Source organism: Dendronephthya gigantea, unplaced genomic scaffold (genome assembly GCF_004324835.1).
Source record: "Dendronephthya gigantea isolate DGI-Jeju-01 unplaced genomic scaffold, DenGig_1.0 000064F, whole genome shotgun sequence".
NCBI classification, from domain to species: domain Eukaryota; kingdom Metazoa; phylum Cnidaria; class Anthozoa; order Malacalcyonacea; family Nephtheidae; genus Dendronephthya; species Dendronephthya gigantea.
The window spans coordinates 504956-532809 of NW_021163074.1; the positions used below are offsets into that span (position 1 = coordinate 504956).

General features: G+C 36.4%; 4 protein-coding genes across 4 annotated transcripts; 1 reads left to right on the forward strand and 3 right to left on the reverse strand.

Annotated features, from left to right (window-relative positions):
- Nucleotides 1-814: 814 nt before the first annotated feature.
- Nucleotides 815-7480, reverse strand: LOC114530540. Its single transcript, XM_028552108.1, has 9 exons — nt 7174-7480; nt 5996-6216; nt 4969-5092; nt 4629-4848; nt 3880-4166; nt 3607-3784; nt 2809-2825; nt 2075-2188; nt 815-1853 (listed from the first exon to the last, which is right to left on the reverse strand). The coding sequence occupies exons 1-9, from the start codon at nt 7478-7480 to the stop codon at nt 1807-1809; spliced, it is 1515 nt and encodes a 504-aa protein (XP_028407909.1). The 3' UTR covers nt 815-1806.
- A 765-nt stretch (nt 7481-8245) lies between these two features.
- Nucleotides 8246-14631, reverse strand: LOC114530541. Its single transcript, XM_028552109.1, has 10 exons — nt 14322-14631; nt 13572-13798; nt 13006-13129; nt 12237-12462; nt 11600-11889; nt 10551-10737; nt 10246-10268; nt 9460-9603; nt 8687-8740; nt 8246-8552 (listed from the first exon to the last, which is right to left on the reverse strand). Exons 1-10 carry the CDS (start codon nt 14629-14631, stop codon nt 8512-8514), a joined length of 1626 nt encoding a protein of 541 aa, XP_028407910.1. The 3' UTR covers nt 8246-8511.
- A 3057-nt stretch (nt 14632-17688) lies between these two features.
- LOC114530658 lies at nt 17689-22897 on the forward strand. Its single transcript, XM_028552254.1, has 9 exons — nt 17689-18070; nt 19299-19513; nt 19700-19826; nt 19996-20115; nt 20298-20394; nt 20738-20766; nt 20912-21040; nt 21395-21520; nt 21891-22897. Exons 1-9 carry the CDS (start codon nt 17761-17763, stop codon nt 22025-22027), a joined length of 1290 nt encoding a protein of 429 aa, XP_028408055.1. The 5' UTR covers nt 17689-17760; the 3' UTR covers nt 22028-22897.
- A 44-nt stretch (nt 22898-22941) lies between these two features.
- Nucleotides 22942-26990, reverse strand: LOC114530656 (heparanase-like). Its single transcript, XM_028552253.1, has 8 exons — nt 26455-26990; nt 25418-25583; nt 24956-25006; nt 24396-24599; nt 24162-24276; nt 23924-24045; nt 23380-23526; nt 22942-23235 (listed from the first exon to the last, which is right to left on the reverse strand). Exons 1-8 carry the CDS (start codon nt 26945-26947, stop codon nt 23067-23069), a joined length of 1467 nt encoding a protein of 488 aa, XP_028408054.1. The 5' UTR covers nt 26948-26990; the 3' UTR covers nt 22942-23066.
- Between the last annotated feature and the right edge of the window lie 864 nt (nt 26991-27854).

The following is a 27854-nucleotide window of genomic DNA, read 5'->3' on the forward strand; positions in this document are numbered from 1 at the left end:
TTGTATTAAAGTTACTAAAATGCCATTCCGTGATCTGTTATATAGTCTGTCTGTCATCTATTCTATACAAATATTATCCAAATGACCAACTCTAATTCTGACGTCATGGAATACTAATTACATCATGATTTTACACTCTCTCGCAATGTCGATGACGAATTCTTGGCTTTTTCAGAGTTATTCATCTGGTTAATAACGATGGATAAACAGATTTTCAGACTCAGCTATACATTTACAGGATATATTTACCAGGATAGTGATAAATCCTAATGTCGCTGTTACATGCATGCATGGTCCTATAGCTTAGGGACCGTTAATTATTAATGGCCGGCGATGGGACCGAAGAGAAACTCCCAAAGTCCAAAAAACATTTTTACCCACCCATTCAACATCAATAAATTTTCCCTGACCCACCCAACAATCTTTCAGGTTTTTTCCTGACCAACCCCACCGAGTTTGCTTAATATATGCAACATCACAAAAAAGTGGTAAACAAGTATACCTGTCAATGTTCCACCAAATCGGAAGCCGTAGAAATTACACTCTGATATTAACTAATAATACGCTCACAGAATTAATACGCTCACAGACTTAAAAAAACTGGCCTACTTCGCAAAAAATACTCCGCAATAGTCACCCCGCAATATTCGTCATCGTGAGAAAGGCTAATTATGTTGGTCGCTGTCTGCTCTCCACAAAGTCACAGGCTAGAAATAGAAATATACAAACGGCGCTAAACATTAATTTTATCGTGATGATTCGCAATGCAAATAAGGTTTCGCGATATTTGATTGGTCCTCAGTTTGATCGGTTGATTTGATTGGTAGGATAGAGGCATTGCAAATTGTTGCTGTGAAAAAATCTATAACACTTCATTAAATTATTGTGATAGTGTTTAATGAAATTTCGTCAACGTAACCTTTTATCATGAAGCATGCAGTTTCATTTTTGAATCTACCAACAAAGCTTCATATTTTGGTGCAATTGGTGCGATTTTATTGCAATATATAGCTATATAGCTACTATATATAGTCACAGTTGCATGTAACCCTTCCTCCGAATAGAAGTACAGATACTGAGGTATGAGAACAGGTAAATATAGAGGCATAATAATTAAGGCTAAGGTATATGTATCGAGTGCATATAGTTAAACTATATATATACAATCCTGGAAAAAACTTTCTATTGCGTCTCGTTTCTCCCTTTCCCCCGTAATACAATGTTGATATTTAAGCGATATATCTCAGCAAATGACTTCATTTCACTCAAAATTGTTCCTGGGAGAGGGGGGAGTGGGAATTTTTAGAATTATTATTGAATTCTTAATAGAAACTGCACGAATTTAGTACCCTGTAATAGAATTTTGTGAAATTAACAAATAGTCTCTATACATATTTTGTCCAGGATTGTAGTAACAGTATACACGGAAAGCTATACAGAAAGTTGAAATATATACAGTTAAGCGTGCGTGAAGATTTATTTATCGGTTATATCCACATTTTGAAAAGCTCATAGACGCACGGACCAAATAATACAAGGGGAAGGGGATGCAGGAATTCGATAAAAAATTGCTGAACCGAGAGGTAGGCTCCCCGTCTCTCCGAAACTAGAACGATAATTGGGGGTTGTTTATTCATATATTCAGTTCTGTCCGACGGATTTCTTTTGTAAGTGCAATAGCTTTTATGCACGAGTGCAATAGCTTTCAAAGGAAATCTGTCGAATCGAATATATGAAAAAACACCCCCCCCCCCAAATTATTGTTTTAATCTTAGCCCTGCGTCCCAGCCCTTCTGCCTCGTACGACTATGGAAGAGCTTTATAAATTGTCGGCACTTGATAATCTTCATTATCTAAAATTGAAAGAAAAGGGATTCCAGCATGAGAATTTTTTGTGATGGTCCATTTTTGATTGTCCATGCTTGAGATCAATGGAATGTTTATGTCTTATTCGAATCAATTATAATGGAAACTGTCAAAATAATGTTCTGTGAGACTGTGAAGGTATACTTCCAGGGCTTATTGAGTTTAGCTTGTAATTCCTTCCACTAATATAATCAGCCATAATAGTTACCAACAGTTGGCGGTGGGATCACTGGATTTCCTCCACTGTCTTGTACGTCAACGTATGCCGTCTCTACTTCGTTTGCTCTCCCTCCACCTGCCTGTACTTGAGCGCCCTGCATCCCTAAAAGTGGTTTTTGCGGAAAATTAGCCAGGATCTCTAAAATGAGAGGCAATCTGAATTTGGGGAAATGGGGTAATCTGCCCTAGATTTCAGGTTCCCTTCCAAAAACGTTTTAGGGTTCTTATAGTCTAAGTAATGCAATAGATTCTGTCTAATATTGCAAAAAATTTCACCCCTAATGTTGTACGAATCTGCTGTACCCTTCAACTGAATGTTTTGCGGGGAAAATATTTCAAAACCTCCCAAATAGTGCTATATGCAATTTTTCCATTGGGGCCCTTTTGTTAGTACATGGGTTCGTCAGATATAATCCCACCATTGGTATCAGCTGAAGTGCAATGAAGCATTTCTGTCTGTGTCATTAAAATTTCGTAAAAAAATACACGTAACATACATGTGTGAAATATACAAATAATATTTGCCCTAATGATATAGTATATGTAGCATTTGAAAATTCTGGAAGTAGATTAGGTAAAATCTACTGGTGATGATATTACTCAATAAATACGCGGGAGTCTTCCGTCGTTCTTTGAATTTAAAGCTAATTTAAGCTAAACTTCACTTCCTTTTTGTGTTATATTTTACAAAAAATATAAAATGTTGTCTGTGTAGATCATTACCTCTGTTGCTTTCATTTCTAAAAAAAAGAAGAAAAATATGGCAGTTATTCTGTGCATATACATGTATTTGATTTCCCTGCCTGTGGGAAGATATCGGAGAAAGGCTGCAAGTCCATAATTATGTTGAATCTTATGTTGAGCCATGAAGAATATTGCAAAATTAATACAATATATGTACATCAGATAGTGGCGTAGCCAGCCAGACGTTTTGTCCCGCTATGCTAATATTTTGGTGTTCATTGACTGTGAAAACAATAAATTTCTATATAAAGCCCTAATTCCACGGGCTAAATTTTCAAGCGAAATGCGAAATATTTCGCCTGGTTCTTTTGAATTATTTCGCATTTCGCCGGGAAAAGCGCCTCTACGCCACTGATATCAGACGTTTGTCAAGAGTAAAACTGGATGCAAGAAATAAAAAAGTAAAATGAAAAAAAGTTGAGAAGTAAGAGAGCAACACTTAGCACGAATCAATGAGAAACTTTCAAAAGCATACTTGTGGAAATGAAATGGTTTAACATGCAGCTCAAAGAGGAACGCTATGGGACTACAGCAGGTAAATTGGAAGAACACAATATTTTAAAGAGTTCCGCATAATGACCTTATGCAAACAATCTGCATCGCGAAATGCTTTTAAAAGTCACAAAAATATTTTCCATGGCTACTGATAATCTGATATGCCAAATTTATTGTACGATCATACCCATCATTCTTTTGGCGCTCGCATCTTACATTCGCCTATTGCCACGTACAACTTTAAAAAAGGCAGACGATGACGTAAGCATTATTACTTAATACCTCTGCATTATTTTTTTCCAGAGAAAGCCCACAACAACTGCTAGAATAACAACAATCACAAGAGCGACGACGAGAACAGCAATAAGTGTTGTCTGTGTATTCGAACTCTTGCCATCTGAATCTGGATTGTCGTTGACTGTTGGCCCTGTCGTCGGGGTTACTGTCGAAACTACACCGTCTATAGAAAAGATAAATTAAGGAGTTCTGGCTAACCTTCAATACCACGATCCTGCATATAGAGTTATCTTGTTGTTCTGCAGGTTTATTTCCTACCTTTTACCATCTGACAGCATCGAAACTTATCAATGTTGTTAAGATAGTCTTCACCAGGTCCACGGTACACTCCAGTGATATAATATCCCTCAGCCTTCAAACACCCTGACCAACCTGCTTGATTGAACGATGTTGCAACATCTTCATCATAACACAATTCATACTCGTCAGGACGACCTTCGGGTTTGCAGCAGAAGGCTTCTTTGATGTTACTTAATTTATCGCCAGCGGTGCGATTCAATCCGTTTAGAAAGTAACCCAAGGGACAAAGGCTCCACTGATTATTTCTTTAGAGAATTTAAAACAAATCTGATTGAAACAGCCTGCACACTGCAAACGTATATACTGAAGTAAAAACTCGGGAAAATATTACATGATAAATATAGTCTATAGCTGCGCTTGCTCATGGCCAATTTTAGTAGTTTAGCAACAACTCTTATAATATTACGGTTGCTTTAAACCAGAGGCCGGTTGTATGAAAGCCGGATCTTTACATTATTTTTTTAATCTCTTGTTAACTAAATTTAATATCTTGTTCACAAATATTTTCTGGACCGATACATTCATGCAGAAGTAATATTTTCTAAAGTTTTAAACTAAAACACATGCAGGATTAAGATTTTACCCAGGGTTAAGATTTTACCCTAACCTATAGCTTTGAACAACTGGCTTAATTAAGGAGTATAACTGAAAAATATTTGTTTGTATAGTCTGGACAATATACGAAAACTTCGATATTCACTCCCTACCTATTCAGAGAAGTTGACCAGTCTTCAGTCTTACATACTCCTCGTTCCTCGTCCGACACTTTTATTAAACTACAGCATGATACCTGATCAAGATTAGATATTCCATCGACTCCATTTGACGTACGTCGATAAATTTTGTTGATGAAAAGCTTGTCCGAACTACATTTTGACCAACCAGCGACGTTGAAAGAGCTACTCCAGTAGCCCGTTGAACATTCCTCTATAGAAATCGATGTTAAGAATTGTTTATTAATTCTAGTCGTTACAAACATTGCATCAATAATCAATTATATTGTACGTTGGAATAGCCTTCCAGTTAATGATGGCAATGTATTCTTACCTAACAACCATCTCCCAAAAACCTTTGCTTTGAGGCAATTCAGTTCCAAAATACTTGAACCTACATCGCATCTGAGATTGAATGTGATTATCGTCCCTTGTAAATCCTGAACTGGCTTTTTCCACTAAACAAAATTACATTAAATTAATTACAACTTTGGATTTTCGAGCTTTAAAAAATACATTACATTACATTACATTACATTACATTACATTACATTACATTACATTTACATTACATTAATTACAACTTTGGATTTTCGAGCTTGTGCATAGCATATGTTTATTCTTCGATGCGTGTAGCTATATAACTTATGTTTCTTCTGTGTGTTATTTGTTTTTGTATATGTAAATATGTGATCGGAAGAATGCCTCGCATGGGATCTCGTGTCCCGTTGCATTTTCTCCGTTTGAACATTGTTCAATAAATTTGATATATATATATATACATTAAAGAAATATGTGTGTATATTCCAGCCTAATTATTCAATCTTTAGCCTAAAACTACGTTAGTACCGTATTTTGGACATTCATTCATTTAATAGCTATAGGATACCTTTTCACCACTGCATGCATCTTCTTGATCAATGTGATAAAAGCAAATGCATGTTAATGAAGTGATTAAATTAGTTATCGGTAAATTATAAGAGGAAAAGAAATCTGCAATGGATAGAATCATGAATTATAGATTTTCTAAAATGCTGTAGTAGAAATCTTCAGAGGAAATTATCGGAATAAAGGAATTGTTATAGACGGCATGACAAACAACTGCTTCCGACTGTATGGTTAAAACTCTGTGTACAATATGCTTCAACTTTTATTTTAATATTCCCCAAAGTACATCTTACGCTGTATAGTGATCTTAACTACGACAAATTACATATTCTTGTCGTGAATTTAAAGCTGGAAAAGTGTACTACAGAGATGGACTACACAATAATTATTACTTAATTGGTGATGAATAAAATATCACACTAAAAAAAATGACTAAAATATCTAGTACGCCCAACAGCCACCATATTACATACTTTGAAATACAAACTTTTACTTGAGACTTTCAAGTCAACAAAAGATTCATTTAACCACGGCAGCTCATCTTTTCTATTTTGGCCTGGAAATGTTATCCAGGCCTTTTTAAATGAGCAACTCTTCACCACAACTTTTGAATCCTCGTAGTTGAATTTCACGGCTGGACCGTTGTCGATGTAAGGTATTTTTTTAAATGGGTTGAAAGGGCAAAAATTAGAACCTAAAACACAATTGATTCTGTATAATAATGAGGTCTTGAACCAGGCGCACATGACGCGATTTTTTGTACGATTATATAGTTGCGCCTAATATCAAAGAGTTTGGATACATTCCGATTTCAGTCAGCCGACTAAAATCGCTTGGAAATGACATTGCAAACGCAAGGATTTAGTCAACCGACTAAAATACGACAAAAATCGCGTCCTGCGCGCCTGGCTTAAGCACGAATGCGATAGTCGGAAACGGCTATACCTGGACTGATTTAGTCGATCTCAATTACCAAATTTTTACATTTTTAAATATAATTTCTCATGGTCAAAATTACAATACACAATATATTTAATCAAAAGACCCTACATAGCTACATAAAGACCCTAGCTACATAGCTATTTGCCATAAATCAATGGTAAATGCATGTCCACCTATAACTTCTAGCTACCTAAAGAAATGTCTGTAAAGAGAATAGAGTCCAGAGAGTGAATCACATGATCCTGCATGGTTATAGTCGCATGTGCTTGTTTTGTCTCCCAGACTCGGCTTATTTTATTACCTCATAATCCTCTCACGCTTCATTAAATCTCAGGTAATCAAGTTTATACTTATGTGAACAGTCGCTCGATTACACTATTTCAGATAGCGTTTTCACTACATTTTCGTTTGCCGTTAGGCAGTGGTCATTAAAATTAATAGTGAATAAAAGCTTATTGCATGTTTATTAGTTCTCTGAAATAACATGCATTTTTCTTTCAATTCCTATGTACAAAATTCGACTCGCTCTTTGTGAGACAAAACGAGCACAAGTCCTGACCGTATATAATTGGGACCTTAACTATTGAACTAGCACCAAAAACGTACGAAGCCTTCGGGTAAGTGAAAGCAAACTCTTCTGACAATTGAATTATTTTGTAGGCAAATGTGAAATGCATGGAATGTAAAACAAAAAACTGAAAACCCATACCAATACTATCGATAAACTGATTATTAACGCAACCATACGTGGTACCATACCGGAGACCAATTTCGCCGTCAGTTATGATCTCCGGATTTTGATATGTTGGTTTACGACTATCGCACAAGCATAGACCAGTCTTCGAATGACATGTTGCTGATCTTGGGCACACATTTGGGTCATCTGAACAACCGCCTTTAACCAAAAAACTATCGATATCATTTCGATTAACCGCAACTACTTTATTAGCTGAAGTAGTAGCTCGGCCAAAAACGCAAATTAGAAACGCAACAGTAATTAGTCCTTTTAAAGACATCGCTGGTTTTCGCTGACGATTAAGTACTAATCATTGCCAGGATTGATCAGTGCGGTATACGTAGGCTAAATTCATGTTCACAGAAAAACAATACGCCCCCTCCCATACCAGCTCACTAGGTGTGCCACAACATATACCGAGTGAGTCCGATTCCTATATTCATATGCAAATTTGCCGCGAACTCATAACAGACTTAATTGTGAGACAATTCCAGTGTCGAAAAAGGACCCAGTTAACTGCAGTTTTATATTATCTTCCAAAAAGAACATTTATATAATAACTCACAAAGAGAAAATTCATGATTCACTTTAGCCAACTTACCGCAAATTACTGCAGCAAATATATTGTGCCGATTCATCCTGTATAATTATATATATAGTCATGGGAAATAAGCATCAAATAAACAACTAGGAATTGTAGAGGAACTCAGCTTTGCAATATACGCACGTCCACGATTCTTTATGCTATCAAAACTGACTGGATTCCAATTTCAGTGGTTCTTTACAGGGGTGCCAAAAAACCACTGGTGCATGTTTGAAATTAAAATAATTGGTCATAATACATTCATCAACATTCATCTGATTGTTTTAAAATGCGTCGAATCAATAAGACACGAAACAAAAATGCGATATTTGAATTTTCTGTCTATATATACTTTATATGGCGATAATTTATTGCCTCATGCAGACATTTTTATGTTAAAGGACTAGCGAAGAGCTTAGTGCACATCATTAGTCAATCGTGACCTTGTTATACTACCACTCAGTGAATGATGAGAAGTTATTTGAAAACGCTGCTTTTGCTTATTCTGGTTATTTTAATAATATTCTTGTATGTTTGCATGGTGACATCAATAAGTAATTTAGCTTGTATATGTAGGTACACCATGCACCTAAGTATTTAATACTGCAAAACTTCCGGTCCGTTAACCCGGCCTTCGTTTCATTTATTGTCTGATGAAGAAAAAGAGATGTGATAACAACAAATGTAAAGAAAGGTTATACATATGAAGTTCTTTATTCCAATTGAGTCTAATTCTTTTGCAGAGATTGGTAGTGAGGCGCAACCCGAACTATATGATTGAAAAGAAAAGAATATATAGAAGTCTGTGCTTGTATATATATAGAAGAGATATTAAAACAACAACTATATCGTTATAACGATAAAATTTTACATAAACGTTCTTTAAAGATCAATTTTACTTACTCGGATCTATTTTTAGCGGCTGATAAAATGTCGGAACTTCATAATCATCTTGATCTGAAAACATATATACAATATATATATTTATTATATATACAAGCGCCAGATATGAGGTATGCTGCAATTTCATTGGTTGGTACTAGACAGATATTAGCTCATATCTGTCTAGTAGAGAAAGTAAACAAAATGGCGGAAAGATTTGAGGAGTTGAGTGAAATAGAAATCCAAGCCTAGTTGATAATAGCACACCAAAATGCACCGGCCGAAAGGGCAACAAAGTTTGTGTATATAATAAAACAGTTATTCTGCTCACTCTCGTCGTATATGGCCGATAGCCAACTCGGCGCCTCGTCGGCTATCAGCTCATATACGACTCGAGTTCGCAGAAGAACTGTTAAATATATACACATTTTAGGAGGAAAACCACGCAGTGCTTTAACTCGTATAAACATAGCATTTTCTTTGAAGCTAGATGCTATTGCATACAGGGAGTTTAATCAATATAGTGTTCTGTAATTTTTTTTAATGGTTTCATCCTGCGAAAAACCCTTTTATGGGGATGCAGTTTTAGTGAATATTGCACTTAGTCCTTAGAGCATCTCATAGGGAAAATCGATATTGCTAAATAATCTTTATACCTGTACGTATATATACATGCCGCTGAGGTGAAACTTTGGTCGGCAATATATACTGTTCCCTTAAAATATTGTGTTCTGGCTTTGGTAAATTATATCACGTCCAGAAACCCTATAAAAGGTAATGGTTGGCAAATTTACCTGTCAGCCCTCGGTTGTAGTAGCCCTGTTCAGATGACGGTGAGATGACCAACTGTTGAACCCCACTGTTTTGTATCTCAGGGTTTAACTCTACCTGCAATACTTGGACGTTTGCTTCTGCCTGTTCTGGAGCACTTTGCATTTCTATATGTTACATTTTAGATGTTAACCAAGACTGATCTCCCGATGCAACGTTAGTCCGGGATAATCAAAATATACGGTAAATGCTATATATCGTTAAATATACAGTACTGTCCAGAAATAACCTAACAAAAACCGCGGTTAACCTAGGTCAAACCTCGGTGTGATCGCGTTGAACACTTGAACCGAGGGCAGGCCGAGGTTAAATCTCCGTCTGAGTCTGACAGACATTTCTTAGGATTTTTTCGATATGATTATTGTGTTGTCGTTCTCAGCTGTTCATAACATTCCGTTCGGAAGCGAACGGCAACCGCAATCGTACTTTTTCCCTTGCGGTCGTCTGCGGTTTATATCGGTCGACCACAACCGAACCGCGACCGAACCGCGACCGAACCGCGACCGACTGCAGCCGAACCACAACCGCAGTGTTAGATTTCTGGACAATATTTCTGGACAGTACTGTATGTACCATCAAGCCCAATTTACACTGTGCGATTTGTTGTACACAATTCTTGTCCTGGCGTATGTGAACGTATATATAAACACACATAAAATAAACGTGACATTTCAGATTTCCTGAAAACAAAGGGGGAAGATTGTAGGTGTATCTATAATAATATCTATTTTACTCATGACGTTACCTACCTTTCATTGTAGTGTTCTCTTTTCTATATAAAGTGTATAAAAATATGGCAACTGAAAACGTTATTTATCAACTTAAAAAAAGTCGTGGAGAAAGCTACTATTTCCAGATGAGATTATATGCAGTGAAATTATGTGCATAACATATGTAAGAAGTTCGTTAGAGGATTAGACAGAGATTATAGGAAAAAAACAAACAAAAATGTTAAAATTGCAGAAGCAAGAAAAGACTGCAGTTAACTACTAGATATTTGACACGAAGATATTAATGCAGAAAGACATTTGACATGACAGTTATACTATTTTACCTCTGTAGTTTGAATTTCCTCCACAGAAATCCGACAAGAATCCCTAGAACAACAATGACAAAGAGTGCGACGGCCAGTACAGCGACAAATTTTGCCTTTAAACCCGAACACTCATCGTTTGAACATAAGTTTTCGTTTCTTTCTTTTTGCTCGGCGGTTGGTGTAAATGTCGGTACAGAAATGCGGTCTAGACGATGAATTCATGAGTTATTCATTTATACCCATGCATGCACATACGTACCTTATCCTCATGGGGACATTTGACAGTTATATAAGTATGCCACTATATACGCACTAACTTGTCCTATATAATATACATGCTTCGCTAGGGCAAGAAGTTAACAAGGAGTTACAAGATAGTTAGCTAGTCTCCATCACAGTCTGCGTCTCTGCATGCGAGTAGTTTGCGTCTTTTTTGTAATTTACCTACACGTCACGCCGTGCCAACAAATTGACTGTATGTAAACGGAACTTATGTTACCAAGTAAACAAAGTTAAAACAATTGCTATAGCTATATATACTTTTTAGATAATGGTGCAGATGGATGGGATAAACGTAACGAATATTAAGGTATACTGTGAACGCGGGAGAGGTAAATGGTAATATATATATATATATATATATATATATATATATATATAAATATATATATATATATATATATATATATATATACACCCATTTGCAAAAACGTTGGCCGCAGATAGATAGATAGATAGATAGTCGAAGACTAATTAGAAATGCATATGACTAGATTTGCATGGGATTTCAATCATATTCCACAACATATGCAATTCTAATTAGATTTCGAGTATCTATCTATCTATCTATCTATCTGCGGCCAACGTTTTTGCAAATGGGTGTATATATATATAATATATATAATAATATATAATATAAATACATATATATATATATCTTATGTGAAAATGGCGAGTAAATGGCGTGGCATGTCCATATTTGGGCGCATCACGCCATTTATTCGCCATTTTCACGTCGTCTTTGACGTTCACGTCCTCATGCTAAATCTCCCTATTATACTGTGTACCTCTTGCCATTTGGCAGCATCGAAATTTGTCGATGTTGTTAAGATGGTCTTCACCACCATCATGGTACACTCCAGTGATATAATATCCTTCAGCCTTCGAACACCCTGACCAGCCTGCTTGATTGAATGATGTTGTAACATCTTCATCATAACACAATCCACACTCGTCAGGATGACCTTCGGGTCTACAGCAAGACGCTTTCTCGATGTTACTTAAATTTTGGCCACTGGTGCGATGTAATCCGTTCAAAAAGTAACCGGATGGGCAATTAAGACTCCACTGGTTATTTCTACATGAAAACGTAAACAAATATCATCGAGGCCTGACCTTCATATTTATAACCTATATACATGCAATTGAAAACTGGCGACAATAAACTTGGGACTTATAATCAATGTTTCTAACAGTAAATTCAGAAGGCCTAGAACGCTGTAAAAATACCGTTTTCGGATCAAATTAGGGTCGAACTTTTTTCAAAACAGCCCTTTTTCGGGGGTCGCGTTGGCCCTTTGGCTTTTCAATTTACGATTTATGTCTTTACTGCATAGCGTTATAAAACTTTAGATAACAAAAAAGGGACAATCATGATCATAAAAAAGACATGATATGACTGCGCGGATAGTCACGGCTTTGTACCTGTTCAGAGAAGTCGACCAGTCCACAAATTTACACGCTTTTCGCTTCAGGTCCAGAACTGGTATTGAAGTACAGCAACGTGCACTTTTAAGATTAGATTTTTTATCGCTTCCACTCGACGCACTTCGATAAAGTTCTTTGATGAAAGACTTGTCTGAACTACATTTTGACCAACCAGCCACGTTGAAAGAACTATCCCAGGGGACGTTTGTACATGATGGTTCCACTATAAAAGTCAACGATAAGTATTGTCTATTGATTGATTGATATATTCGTTACGTTTATCCCATCCATCTGCACCATTATCTAAAAAGTATATAGCTATAGCAATTGTTTTAACTTTGTTTACTTGGTAACATAAGTCCCGTTTACATACAGTCAGTTTGTTGGCACGGCACGGCTAGGCATGCTCAATTTTATTAGTGCTCAGGCTAACAATACAAAGGCCGCGCGATTTAGTCGTGCCATGCCGATAAATCGAGTGTAGTTTAAACGGGGCTTTACCTTTACACGAGTTTAGTAAAGCCGTATACTTTAATCACCTCAAAAAAGCACGAGCAAAGGGGGTTGACACCACATTCCTGTCCGTGCTTTTATAGAAGAGATAGAGGGGTAGACCAGGCGTATAGACCAGGGGTATAGACCAGGGGTATAGACCAGGGGTAGACCAGGGGTAGACCAGGGTAGTCGCTTATTTTTCTATTAAGACACGTTATTGTATACGATTGAATGTAACTTCTCTTTCATGCAGTCTTTTTACCCTCCCTACCTGAGATCCATGTCCCTACGACCTTTGCCCGCAAACAATTCAGTTCCAAAATACTTGAACCAACATCACATCTGAGATTGAATGTGATTATCGTGCCTTGTAAAGCTTTGACTGATTTTCTCCACTAAACAAAATTACCTCAAAGGAATCACTTCAAATATAAGTTGAATAACACAACTAATCTGCACCTAATCAGGGCCCATTAGCCTTGACTATATATAAGCGTTTTAATATATCGCGTAATCATGCAAGGCATAAAAAGCAATCATATTTTGCAAACGTGCAAAAAATTGCCTCTAAAATTTTATTAAACAAAGTGTAGATTATGTTGCCCATGCAGGGTGTTAAAGTTTGTGCGAAATCTTAATTTTGTAATCTTTAATTACTATAATAATCTTTAATTTCAGTCATATGCACGTTCACTTCCAATCCAATCCAATCCAATTTAATCCAATCAAATACTACTGCTATCTGATTGACATGCACATGAGATCATCATTTATATATTACTGCATGCATGATAGTGATTGAAAATATCGATGCTCATCCACCGCCATTATACAAACCTTGAAACACAAGCTTTTCCTTGACACTTTGATGTCAACGAATGATTCGTTCAACCACAGCTGCTCTTTTTCGTCAGAGCTGCCTGGAAACTTTGCCCAAGCTTTTTTGAATGAACAACTCTTCAATACAACGTCTGGGTCATCGTTCAAGTAGCTGAATTCCGTAGCTTTGTCGTTGTGAGTGTAAGGTATACTTTGGAACGGGCTGAACGGACAGAACGTAGAACCTGAATGGAACATTATCTTAGCATAAACATTATAACGGCTAGAATCTAGACTGGCTGTCCTGCTAATTCCACGTGACCACTTTTGCTTAAAGTTCCTCAATGCTATATTATTACATAATCTCTGCATGTGTTCCTAAAATCGATAAATCCTTATACTGTTATGCATAGCTACTGTTTTAAATATATGTTTGGTTCATTTATATATGAGTAGCTTGCAGACCCAGGAAAGGTCCATGTATCCTCGCGTAGACCTATATTTTCCCGAACTATTTTGTTATTTGTTTAGATTTAGGCGACAATCACAAGTTTAGTATTGGTTAGATGATTATGCTGTATATAACACGAAAACACTTGCAGGGATACGAAACATATAACTGAATTTAAATAATAAATAATGGTATATTTGTATATATTTATATTTGTTTTTTATCTGGCTTATATGTAAAATCTGGATGTATTAATTTCAACCGATTGGTTGCCGACTCCCATTTTTAATAAATCAAATCAAATCGAAAACCCATACCATAACTATCGATAAACCGGTTATTAACGCAACCATACGAGGCACCATGCTTGAGACCAATTGCACCGTCAGTTATGATCTCCGGATTTTGATATGTTGGTTTACGACTATCGCACAAGCATAGACCAGTCTTCGAATGACATGTTGCTGATCTTGGGCACACATTTGGGTCATCTGAACAACCGCCTTTAACCAAAAAACTATCGATATCATTTCGATTAACAACAGGCACTTGGCATTCTGACAGAGTCGCTTTGCCTAAGAAGAAAAATAAAAAGAACACAACTGAAGTTACACTTTTCAAATGCATCGCCAGTCTGTACTGACGATCAGGAAGTAGAATAGGCCACCACTGTATGGGTCATACATGTGACACAACCAAATAAAGAGAATAAAGTGGGGCCACTCAACCTTTTAGCTCATCCTTGACTTTTTGTGCATCCGGACTGGCGAGACAGACTAGTTTAACGTGTTTATTTGGCCACAAAATTGATGAGCATGAAATTCCTTGCCAAAATAATAGCAACAACATGCGTATATATTGCATATATATTGTTGCGTTAAGCACAACTTGAAAAGTTCGAACTTAAGTGTTCTATTATCTCCATATTTTTAATGACACCTGTGGGAATTTTCTAGCTACAGGAAAGCTTATATTGTTTCTTCCAAATTTGTTGATGGTGTATATGGCACGGGGCCACCGGGGGAAGGCGCTAGAGGGACATTACCAAGATTTTTTTTGACCATCTTTTAAGTCAGAAAAAGGGCGTAGTAAGACACAAATATTGATAAATTAAAACGTTTAATAATTTTAGTCTAATTTTTCCACATAAAAGATATCAAGATAAGACGTTTTCCATCGCATGTGTTTTGACCATTAAAATAGTGTTTGATTTTCTCAAAAAACAAGAGTGTTTTCTTAGAGACATTTTCTCAAAAAACAAGAGTGTTTCTTAGATGCATGTATAATATACATTATCCACCCTGATCCCTGTAATATTTGGTATATTTTAGGTTCAGGACGTGCCTTTTTATAGCCATTCGAAAAGGTCCAATTAATAAAATTTTGCCCAATCATGCACGGTGGCTCCTATTTCAGTCGACTCCACTCTAATAACTCCCCCTCCCCATCGACCTGTTCACGTTTGGTTCGCTTTGTATATTGTGTTCCATGCATGTGTTCACTTCGTCGATATTACAAGTATATAAATATGGGATATATCTTTTAAAGAAAACACACTGATTTCACATGGCAAAAATATGACCGAATTAAACGTATACGTTGTTTGTTTATCTTTTTATCTATTTTTGGTGATCTATAACCCAGCAGTATTTCTCGCACTATAGTGATAGCTGACACTAGTATACATTTTTACTGGTACCGTTCTTTGCATGGTGTATGTCAAAGGTTTCATACAAGTGTTTGCTTCACTGATATATGATTTGATTTATTTTATATTTTTGTTTACTTAGCGTATAAGGGTACAGCGAAATACCATGACTTGCAATGAGGCTAATAGGCCTAAACGTTTGACTTCGCACTTTGAATTGTAGTGAGCGTCCCAGTCTTATTTGAGTTCAATGGGCTGAGCTAACTGAGGTCGTTAGCTCAGCTGATAACTTTCGTGTGCGGCGGGCTTAAGGGGGGAAATGTAGCCGTTAACTGTCCCAATCGTGTATATACTTTGAGACGAGGAATTGCACGGAAAATTCATATCTGCAATGTATTTGAATTGCTAGTTTGCAACGCAAGACATATTGCTATAGTTTGTTAAATGAGCTATAGAGTTCTCGTTTCTGTGATACTGTAGAGTTCTCAGATCTGGGATCAAAATGGGTTTTTCAGAAAGGCGGAATTTCATGTCACCTTGATCAACAATCAAGAAAAGACAAAAATGTTATGAGAACTGAGGAGTTGTGTAGCTATATAGATTTTAGTCTACACTTCAACTATATAAATATAATTACAGGATTACAAAGTAACAGGGATGGATTTACAGGGGGAACCAGGGCCAAACTAGCAAGATAATTTGCACGGGGGGGGGGCATGCTCATATATTCCTTTCTCCATGTCCGGAAAGATTTCTTTTGAAAATGTACGTACAAAAAAATCCGTGGAGCTGAACGTAGTGGCACTAAACTAGGCGCTCTGAAGACATTCATAAGCCGCCTCCTCTCACTGAAAAATACCGCCCATAAAATATTCAGTAAACAGAGGCGAAGCTGGACGCCTTTTGGGGTTGCTATTTCGTTTCAGCTGCTTTTCTTCACTGCATCCCTTTGGATGATCGTAGCTGACATTTGTGGCTGTGTCATTGGTGTAATAAAGGTATAATTTTTAACGGGCTAAAGGACATTTAGCGGAACTTGAAACCAATTTACAGCAATATAGGTCTCAGCATGGTCGTCACTATAATTATGTTGCTGTTGTCTATTTTCCACTTTCTCTACGTCATAAATCTCATAATGACTTAATAACTTGCATAGCTTATCATTTCAAATCTATTTGTCCACTCACTTTCGAATCGACGCTCATTCTTTTGTTCACAATACACACGAGTCTAAATATCGCACGAAACGTTGTGGTAAGCAGTCAAAAGTAGATTTTTAAACTAATATACGCAAGTGCATGTGTATGCACCCAGCACATTTCATCAAACACCTTGTCCTTGACATGGTCACGGCACATTAGACAAAGAAGTCTTGGCACGTATAAGTATAAAAATCTGTTTTGACCTCATATTGATCTCATTCCAAAAGCGTTCAAAATTTTAATGCTTAATTTTAACTTTTTCAACGCATTTTAATTCTTAATTTCAGCTTTGTTAAATAATACTTATATTAAATAATATCCCAATACATCAACGTTGGCATGCTCGCGACAATAGCGACGACATAGAAACCAGGCTTATGCTTAAAAGGCCCTAATTACCATTGTCTCTACTTTGCGGAAGCTATAGTCTTATGTTTCCGGTATTTAGAGTGAGAGATTCATGTATTCAATTTTTCAGAGAGGGCGGCAGAAACAATCCTTGATTGCAGGTGTAATTGAAGCATTCTTTAAATTTTTTATTCAAATGAAATCCTTCAAGCTAGCAATTGTATTTTTAGTGCCTACTGTTTGAAAACATATGTGTATATATAGCTATACATAATATGAAATTTCGCATAAAGCTGCGCGTTATATTCTTTATGCAGACTACTGGATATTAAAGTATTATGTTATAACATATTTTACAATTATCTCGACACACGCTAAGTTCATTTTGACACATGCTAAGTTTATTGCGATTGCTTGGTCAATCGTAGCAAATTCTTTATAACTATGGCATAATTGTTTTAACATCCTTTCTGGAGGAATAGCGGTTTTTATTCATATAGCAACATATAAAAGTCTTTCATCAATGCTGTGACTATATATACTTGTTCTTCATCAAATATGACTCTAAGAGTCGTTGTTTTGGTCAAATTTTTTCTTTTCAGCGTTTTATCAGCGGTGAGTTTGTCCAATGATCAAGTGTATTTGGTCAGTAGAAATGCTACTGACTACTTCCGTGTTGGAAAGAGTGGCTGCAGAAATAATGAAAGTGTTTGTACCAGTTCGGCAACATGTAACAGAGAGAATGGCTTGTGTCGGTGTGATGGTGATAAACCAACCTTCCGAAATCCTGTGATCAAATTCAGTAACAGTAGAACAGTATATGGCGACGGGTATGGCTGTGTCGATAATGAAATTGTCCGTCGAGGTGGTGAGTTCCATGAAAATGCCTCTTTCACTACAGAGAAAATGACCCAGTAGGACAGTATTTTTTATGATAATTTTTATCGCTTCAAGTGTTAGGAGTGCGTTAGGAGTTATGTGACAAGTATACTGCATGCAATTATAAAATTAGGCACAGAATTGTGTTCAGGACTTTAAATTAATTTATTGATTTTGTCTGTGATTCACAGCAAAAGGCTAACTTGAACCTGAACTAAAGAGGACAATTAAGAGCAGATTTTTTATACCTCGCGGATTTCGGCAGGAAAACGTACAAAACATCAAATCTTTTCGGCGTATGTCACTCATGCAAATTTCATTAATTCTAGCTTTATTCCTTACATGATATAATTACGTAATTTAACCTTGAACAGTATTTTTTGTGCTGGCAAAACCCTAATAGCGACATGCGTTTTTCAAAATATCACGGGAATATTATACACTTAAGGTATGCTCCCGAGGGAAATAGTGAATTTTGTTTTCCCAAGAGTCTGGATGTTTCCCGAGACGAAGTGGAGGAAAACATTGAGACTCGAGGGAAAACAAAACTCACTATTTCCCGAGTTAGTGTACATTAAGTTTTTTGTTATATAGGAACAAAAACACACATATTACACAACAATTTCATTTAAAAAAAACCTCATTTTACTTTGTTATGACAAGAAGCGGGCAACAATTTTTCACTTTTTCCCTGGCGGGAAACTTTGCATTTATTTAAAGTCATGTGACTACGAATGAACCAATCACATTTGAAATACACAGCACCTACACAGCACAACATGCATTATTGTTATTTATTATATAATATGCAGTGTTTTATTGACGAAAAGCGATAACAACACATGCATGCATGTGCGATTATTCATGATAATAACACATGTGCGATTATCGTGTTTGATCCACCGATCTGGAATCAGGAAGGAGGATAAAAAAACTTTTCAAAAAACCCAGTTTTTTATTATATAATAAACAGAATTACGCGAACGAGTGAAGTATCTTTCTCAACACGAGAAATAAATTCCATATTTCCAAGCATCCGTGTATTATTTTCTAAATATAAATGTTAACGCCATTAACTATAATATGAGTACAAAAGTAGCTTCGATTCTTGTGTCATTTTCTTCTTGGCAAACTATAAGGTTTTGAGCTCATATTACATGAAAAAAGTCTCGGCTCTTAATACATAATCTTATAAATTTTTATTGTGTGTTGTATAGTCACTCATTGTCCATTTGGTCCGTTCCAAGTTATTCCACATGGCCCAACCAATTCAGCCACGCAATTTACTCACGACACCCGAGTAACATTAAAGAGTTGTACGTTGACGAAAGCCCTGGCAAAATCTCCAGACAACTCTAAAGAAATGAGTCTGCAATGGTTGAATGAATCTTTCGTCGACTTGACTGTCGTGAGCAATATATTGCATTTTAAGGTAAACGATGAGACTATAGTTTTTAAATGCTTAATGTTTTTTATAAATGTTTCGCGCAATTAAGGAAAATCTTTGTACAGTGTGCATAAAAAAAATTCGAATCCAATATATACCAATAATGTGACAAATTGGTTAATTTTTACACAATTATTATTGTATAGTACAGATTTGTTTTCTATTGTGTAGTGGAAGAGATCAGTTTTTGGTTTGAAGGGTACAATAATAACGCTGAAGTTCTTGTGCCTCCTGGATTCCGGAGCTTATCTAAAGACTTGCCTGCGAGCAAAGATTCATGGGATATGGCAAAGGGGAGGTAATGTAAACAACAACAATTGTTGCGAATGTCAGCATATTATTTATGCCCGGTATTCACAATGCACATCTTGGTGAAATATTTCATCCAATGGCTATGGATGGACCAACAATACAACACGGGTGTATTATTAGGTATATGACCATTTCATTTAGAATTTCCCTTGTAGTAACTGACATCGATCCGACCGTACCTTCAACAAAACAACAGTCATCGCAAATGACATACACTGTCCTGTCAAACGGAAAATCCAAAACAACAAAACAACTGTACATGTCTAAATCAGCTGGTGAGTAACTAAATAATTGTCCTTGATATACCACATAATTTGCATGGTAATTAAGGTTTAAGCGACAAGGACAAACTTTTGCTGGTTTTAACGAATGAAACTTTACGAGAAGAAACTTTGTCATCTAGAGTTTTCTCTCACAACAATATTTATCTGATTGTTTATCCTCAATACTGATTCAGAGTCAAACATAACACTTATTGCGGTTCTGGCTGCTTCCGTTGCTCTCAATGTGGTTCTCGGAATTGTCACAGGATTCTTATGCAGGAAATATTGTCGGTGAGCAGTAGGTCATACTTTTAGTAGCAATCTGAATGCTTCTTCACATCTATACTTCGCTGTCCACAATTATTTAGTTCTGCATCATAGGTTAACATATTCTTTTTAAAAGCACTACTTCTACCTTTAAACGCATTTTAATTTCCTTCCTTCAAATTATCGTCAGACATTTCATCCCGCTATGTATCTCATCGAGTCACCATTGCTCCTCAGTTTCCCAACGCATTCATTACGTACCTGTATCACCATTTCTGCCACGCATGTCCATACTCCTCTCATACTTTCTGTACTATATCTGACTAGCTTTAGGGTATCTACACATGCATATAATTATCATTTGTAGGAATCAAAGAAAGAAAACGAAAGCGGAAGGTAGTATTTTATAAAATATCATTTCATGAGGCGGATCGTAAACTCATTCCATTAACACATACAAATTAAAAGGAGAGAAGTCAGACAATCTGCCGTAGTTCGATTTTCTCCAACTGTGTAAAAGTGTTATTTGTTTTTTCATTAGACGAACGTGCTAGCCGTGGCGAATCAAGCTCAAGAATTGAAGAAAGGAATCCATACGATCCCGTAATGATTGACAAGCCTTTCACGATATCAGCCTTATCAGGACAGCAAATTAATGGAAATTTATCAGGCAAGTTTCAATTACCTTATTTTGCATTAATTAATTAGTACATAACCTAAGTTGATTTCCTCTCTTTTTTGTGACTGCTATAACGATGTTTATCGCAACAAATACGGCAACAATGAAAAATTATTCCTGCACATATTTTAAAAAACCTGCACAAAAATAGTGGCAGCTCCAAACACCTTTAACGGCATTACGCCTGACCAGTGGGTATAAGAAGAAACGCGTGTCAATCTTTGTTTATATTTTCCTTCATTCTTAATTTGTTTGCAATATCGACTATACCACAATAAATGATTTTTCAGACTGTATCCAACTTTATATATGGTGCAAGTAATCAAGATTCAGTTTTATCATTAGGACAACGAGCTCGAGCTAGCCAAGGAAATGCACTTTCGCGTGGAACTGAGAGGAATTTATACGACCCAGTGAAGATATCCAAGTCTTACACGTGGTCAGGACAGCAAAACAATGGGAATTCTTACGGTAATTTTGGGATTGATACCATGACTCGCGGCATGCTTCAATTTGGTCCTTCTATAAACTCGCCACGCGAACCTCTATAGAATATATAGAAACACGTATTATCTGATGTGACATGGTTATCCTGCAAACTCGGATCCTGTTTCCAAATCAGTCGAAGTGACTATTTGATTTAAAATCTTCTACAAATACTCTTCGCTTTTCTTTTTAATAAATCGAATTATACATTTATATTCATTGCGTCCACCAACGGTTTATTTAGAAGAGTCCAAGCTAAGCTGGCTTCAAATTTTAGCATTAAAGATGCGCCAGTTAATCTATAATTTATACGATATTCCATTGCTATTTGTGACTAATTCGTTTATCTTCACAGATGAAACCCACCGAGAGTCATATTATCAGCCTCTTCAGAGAAATCATTTAGATCAGATCGAAGAAAACACGTATCAAGGACTTACAACTCTCCACAACGGAAATCAACCACATCAGCTACCATCTGCACTGCAGTGAAGCAGCTATAAACAAGGACCAAATGAGATTTTTTTTAGGGAGTTCGTTTTTGATGGCCCATCATTGAACATCGAGACAGCCAACCCTACTATCTTGGTCGGTAAAAAACACGAGCATATGAATAACTCAGCACCCCGTCTCTGCAAATCGTGGAGCAGGCTACGCCACTGGCGTACGTTATTACTCATATATGAGTATAATACGATTGAGCGCGCAATTTTTTATTTAACTGGATAGTATCCATGCATATATTTATGTGATAACTCTAATTGGACCGGTTTTAACAATTCAACACCCGAGTTGACACTTCCTCCCCCTGCATCCCGCCATCATTTGCATCCTCGAAAAAAGCCATATCAACTGTATGATTATTGATATACACTGAATTGTTCACAAAATCCGGCTTTAATTGCATGTTTATCGTCTAAAGGCAAAAAGAGTGGCGTACTGTATATATAGCAGGCAACATCGATAATTGAGGCACGATATATTCGCCACTGGGCAGAAGTTTAATTATACCCATATTTATGCCATTCAGTTTGTAACATAGTATAACAAAGCTACATATCATAACAAGTGAGTTGTAGTAGCTCCTGTTTGGTTATTTGTACTGTATGCATGCTATGATCCATGTTTTAATCCGAATTATTTGACACGGAAAAATCTCAAATTTGTTCTTCAGTAACAGTAAGTTCATGCGTAAACTCCTTAAAGAGTCTTGCCCACGTACAATCACCGACACTGTAAATAACACATCATGGAAACATATATAGACAATTGTACGTAGTAAGAACCATTATTTTTCCTAACTAATTATTTTCAGACTTCATTGCTATGAATCAGAATTAATTTATATAATATTGTCAGGTGATAATATTTTTACTAAATAATACAATGAAACTTATAAATGTAAAAACGATTGTTTGGAATACAAAGAAAAGCAGTCTATTTAAGTCACTTTAATATATTGTCCGCTGAGTTGCAATACCCTAATACCGAATTAAGACCTATAAATTTACGTAAATAATCTAAATAACATTTAAATAAAAATATTCGTCAAGCAACCTTTAGCGTTTGCATTGGGAATAACAAAGAATCCATAGGTTAATGGGGGAACAGAAAATGGCTGGTTCACTTTGACTGCATTTAAATCAGGCAACCGATAGTCTTCAAGAAGTTTTAACAGCTTTCCGTTCAGTTTCGCACTCCTGCAAATCAGAGAAGCATTATTGATTTAACACATCACGAGAATTTGGGGTTCATTTCCACATACTGCACTGTTCCATCTTTAAGTTCAATTTTATCAGTTAATCAAAGCAATGATGTAACATGTAACTCCTCTTGGGGCTTACTTTGAGGTTATATTCTTCGTTCCTGGTTGAAGTAAAAATTGATCAACGTCAAACTTCTTCAAATCTTTCTGCAGCTCAATGACGAGAGTTTCATCTTGATGAAGATTTAGTACAATCAATGTGACAGCGCCAGCTTCGTAATCATAACTAAAACATAAAAAGGAATTTTTAATGCAATATTGCACTTGTTATGCGTTTCATTTATTATTTGTGAACTACAAAATCAACTCGTCCCTTGTCGTAACTTTCCATCCATCAGGCTCTTTTTTTGTCCTGAATAGAGCAAGATTTGGTAAAAACGGGGTAATCGGGAGCTGGGGCAGCAGGGCTGCTGTCTCTCTTGATTTTAATTACTGAGTGGATGGAGATTAACTGAGTGCTCTTGCATGAGACGTCATAGTTGTTATGGGTCATCATTGCAAGAGCCCAAAGGATTGCATTAAAATTCGTCATAAATCTTAAGATCTTAACATGATTGTTTAGACAACCCTAAAAATACAGTCAATGAGCTTTACAATAGTGATATAAAACCGCTGCGACCTACTACTTTGTGATTCTTGTACAATGAGCATACACTCTCGCGTTTCGCCCTGGCTTCAGTGAATTCTCCACCATCAAAACTTTACTCCCAACTAGTCGTTTGTGTAACACTGATGTCCAATAGTCCTAACAACAAACAAAACAAAAACGGGAAAACTTCGAAATAAAAAATGCCATTGTTATAATAATGACATAAAATAATTAGCGACGATCACAATATGCATGTCTATTCATTCACATACAGGTAAGGGGTCCATAGTTTGGACATCTATAAGACTGTAATGTCCTCCATAAATCGACTGTCTACATACAACATCGTGATTGACCAGCGCAGCAATGCCAAGTTTATCCAGCCACCTTTAATAGAAACATATCAAGTACTCGGGAATGTAACTACTTTAATACATCCACTGCTTCTCCACTGCGGACCCCCTAGCTACCTTTTATATAGTTTAGTAATATATTATATTTCTTACATGAATCCAGCCAGATAGGAATCCGAAAGGCCTTTTGCTCCACTGTTGTATGTTGAAGATGTTTCCCCAAGCCATATTGGTGTGTTCTTGTCAAGCGTACTGTGAACCAGCTTGACTGCTTTCTGAGAATAGTTCAAAAATCTGTCTAATATCGACACATTTTTGAAGTCTTCCAACTTAGCACCATCGCTGTTTCTGTAATATCTGTATTAAAATGTTGATCATTGCTTGTAATATTATATATACAGGAACGGCGGAGCCCTATATCAAGTGCGGGGGCTACATCTTTACTTATAATTATGATGTTATAAAAACGATCCCAAATACTAAGCACTGCTCAGTAAATAAGAAGTGTAAGCATCTTTTGGTTTTACTGTAAATACAAAGTGGGGGCGGCCTTCCAGCCCCCCCCCCCGGCTCCGCCGTCCCTGATATAGTTCCAATGTCTGCATGTGGAGTGTCTATCTAGCTAAGTGACCACTGAACTGTAATATTTACTAATCTAGCTAAGTGATTTATCTGCAAGACTGCATGTCAGTCCATAAATATCTTAAACTCACTGATGATATGTGACTGCATCAAGTATTCCACCTCCAATCTCTTTGAGAAACCTGTGGACAGGAGAAGTTAAGTTATCTTCAGCAATCAATACGAAATTTAAGGTGGGATCATATTAATTTTTATCACCAATCACATTCGAGGATTTTAACAAACGTTTTATACACGAGTTAACAAATAAATTGCAGCAGACGATAAACAGAACTGGGAAAGGGTTTATCAAAAGAAAAGTAACCCAACTTCAACGCGCTATATTGCATAAACAACTATAGCACAGAATAGTCATTATTATAATGTCTATATTCTGTGCTATAGGTCGTGTTTGTGAACATGATGCGAACGATGACGAACTTTGTATAAGCATCAATTGTACGGCATGCCACGTTTTGTCTTTTTAGAGCAAGAATAGTTTAACGTATGAAAGAAGGCTAAGTGGAATATTATAATATCCTATTTAAACTTACGTTTTCAGAAAGTCCTGGTCATCGGAGAGGGTAGCAACATCTGGTCCATAGATCTTCGTGTTTTCCTTTCCACGCCTCTTTAAAACATCCTTTAGACGTTGAAAGTCTCTCGCAAGTTTCTGCGGTGGAATGTCTGTTATATTGTGAACAGGCCAAAGATCGGGTTCTGTCAGGGAACATTTAAATAATGTGATATATTTTTGTCGTAAAATACTATATAAGTTCATGCGACAGACGGTTGAATGATTAAAACAGATTGCTTTGGTTCTCAGGATGCAGTCGGTCTATCCACATACACCTGTGGAACACCTGAGCAATTGCTGTTGACACATTCTATAGCTTAGTTAATAGCTTGCCCTCTCCAAGTCCTGATGCTATAAAAGCTAAATAATAAAATTCTACAATATTTTCTTTTGAAACAATGAAATACAACATCTGCCAGGTTTTGCACCTAAAGTCCTAAACTACTGTGGAACTGCATTTGCATAGCGTCTAGGGAAGTCTACGAATTCCGAGGAAACTATAGGACGGTAACTGAAGCAAAATTGAAGTGAAGTACCACGCGCTCTCCTGTTTCCACTGTTTTTTGCTGCGCGTTTTGCAAGAAATTTGTTGACATTTTGTACGCAAAAAATTACATAATCATTTAACTCTCGGAACTAATAATTTCAGTTACTTCCGAGAGTTAAATGATTATGTAATTTTTTGCGTACAAAATGTCAACAAATTTCTTGCAAAACGCGCAGCAATTTGGCTTTAGTTATCGTCCTATAGTTCAGTTGTTTAATCGGATACTCCTCTGACAAAAACAACGGGAATAACCTGGGAAATAATAAATTTAAGCTGTCATAGAATACTTTTAGAGATTGATTGTAGGCAATTGCTGCGGGTTAGCTTCAGCCTTCAGTTAATCCAAGTCCCAAGCATAACCGTTTTTGTGAAAATACATTGTTCCAGTGTTTTTTGAGTTCAGTGATGGCTACAACCAGCTAACATAGACATAACAAAATAAGCAGTGCACATCACATATCATTTACCGTTTCCTAGCTCCCAAGACATCGAATAGCCTTTTTCTGACATGAACTGAAATAACTCTTCGGCATTCGTTGGATCCCACGTTCCATCCGGTTTTCTCGTCAGTGGAGATAAGCCAAAGATAAGGTCAAGCCGGGCATTTTGCGCAAATTGATACAAACGTTCCAGCTGAGCTGCGTTGTAGCAATTATCATCCTCCCCGTCTTTGTCCCAGTATAAGTAATCTTGTACAGTACCTCCAATTCTAAAGTAGGCAGGCGATAGTCCTCTAGCAAGACTTAGAAGCTTTCGACTGTCTTTTAATGTGCGCCAACCATTTCTGACTATTGTACTTCCTAGTGTGATCGACAAAAACCTATCGCTTGTCGTTCTTACAACATTATCTGTCGATAAATTTACCACCATTGTCTCTGATTTAACGCGTAGAACTATTCCAGCTAGCATCGCCAGGACACAGCTAGAATACAAGCGATTTCCATACACACATCCTATCATACTGTTATAGTTCAAAACTGTGTATGTATTTGTTGTATTATAATTCCAGGTATACGTAAGTTGATATTGGCAGGTTGGTGTTATGGGAAGCGATATGGTGTCAGATTGTCTTTGAAAAATATTTACTATAAATATTTACGACAAAAAAACTAAACAAAAGTAGAGCTAATCTTCTACAATAAAAACACAACCTTTCAAATACATGTCTGAGACCCTTCTTAATTTTATTTCGCGAGCAAGTCATTTTTAGTTGTTGTTTGTATGGGAACAATCCAATTAAACTGAAAGAAATCAGAGCAGATATTATTATTATTAGTTGTTCTGACATGAATAATTTATTAGATTTGTGTCTTTTGCTTTTTACCGAACACATGTAAAAATAATGAAACACTGGATAGAAAACACGTGATAGCATGCACATTCGCAGTTTTTTTCTTTGGATAAATCATTCGACGCGGTAGACCAATACGTGTTGTAAATGAAATATAGTTTTTTAAGCCTATATAACTCCTTTCTAGTAAGTAAGCCAAGATTTTAATACAGCATTACAGCTAGGAATGCTATATGTAATTAAATGGGTAAAAATGTGTAATTAAATATAACATGAGTCGGGCGAAGGACCCACGTCCAAGGTAGGTTAAGAATAAATGGACTGGATCGTAATTCATGCATATATAGGTTGTGCACTGTTTGTTGTTCACGCTGTTTCGTAATTCATTTCAACTTCAAAAGTAAAGCCGGCAATTTCGATTTAAATATTATTCTTTTAAAGATTTTCTATACCATCCAACACAAAACTAAGCGTCCCGCAGTTTTTTGGAAACGCGATATATTTCATTTAAACTGACATATACATGCAATCCAACTATCGTATTTACATAACTCTAAAACGGAGAATGCATGAGCA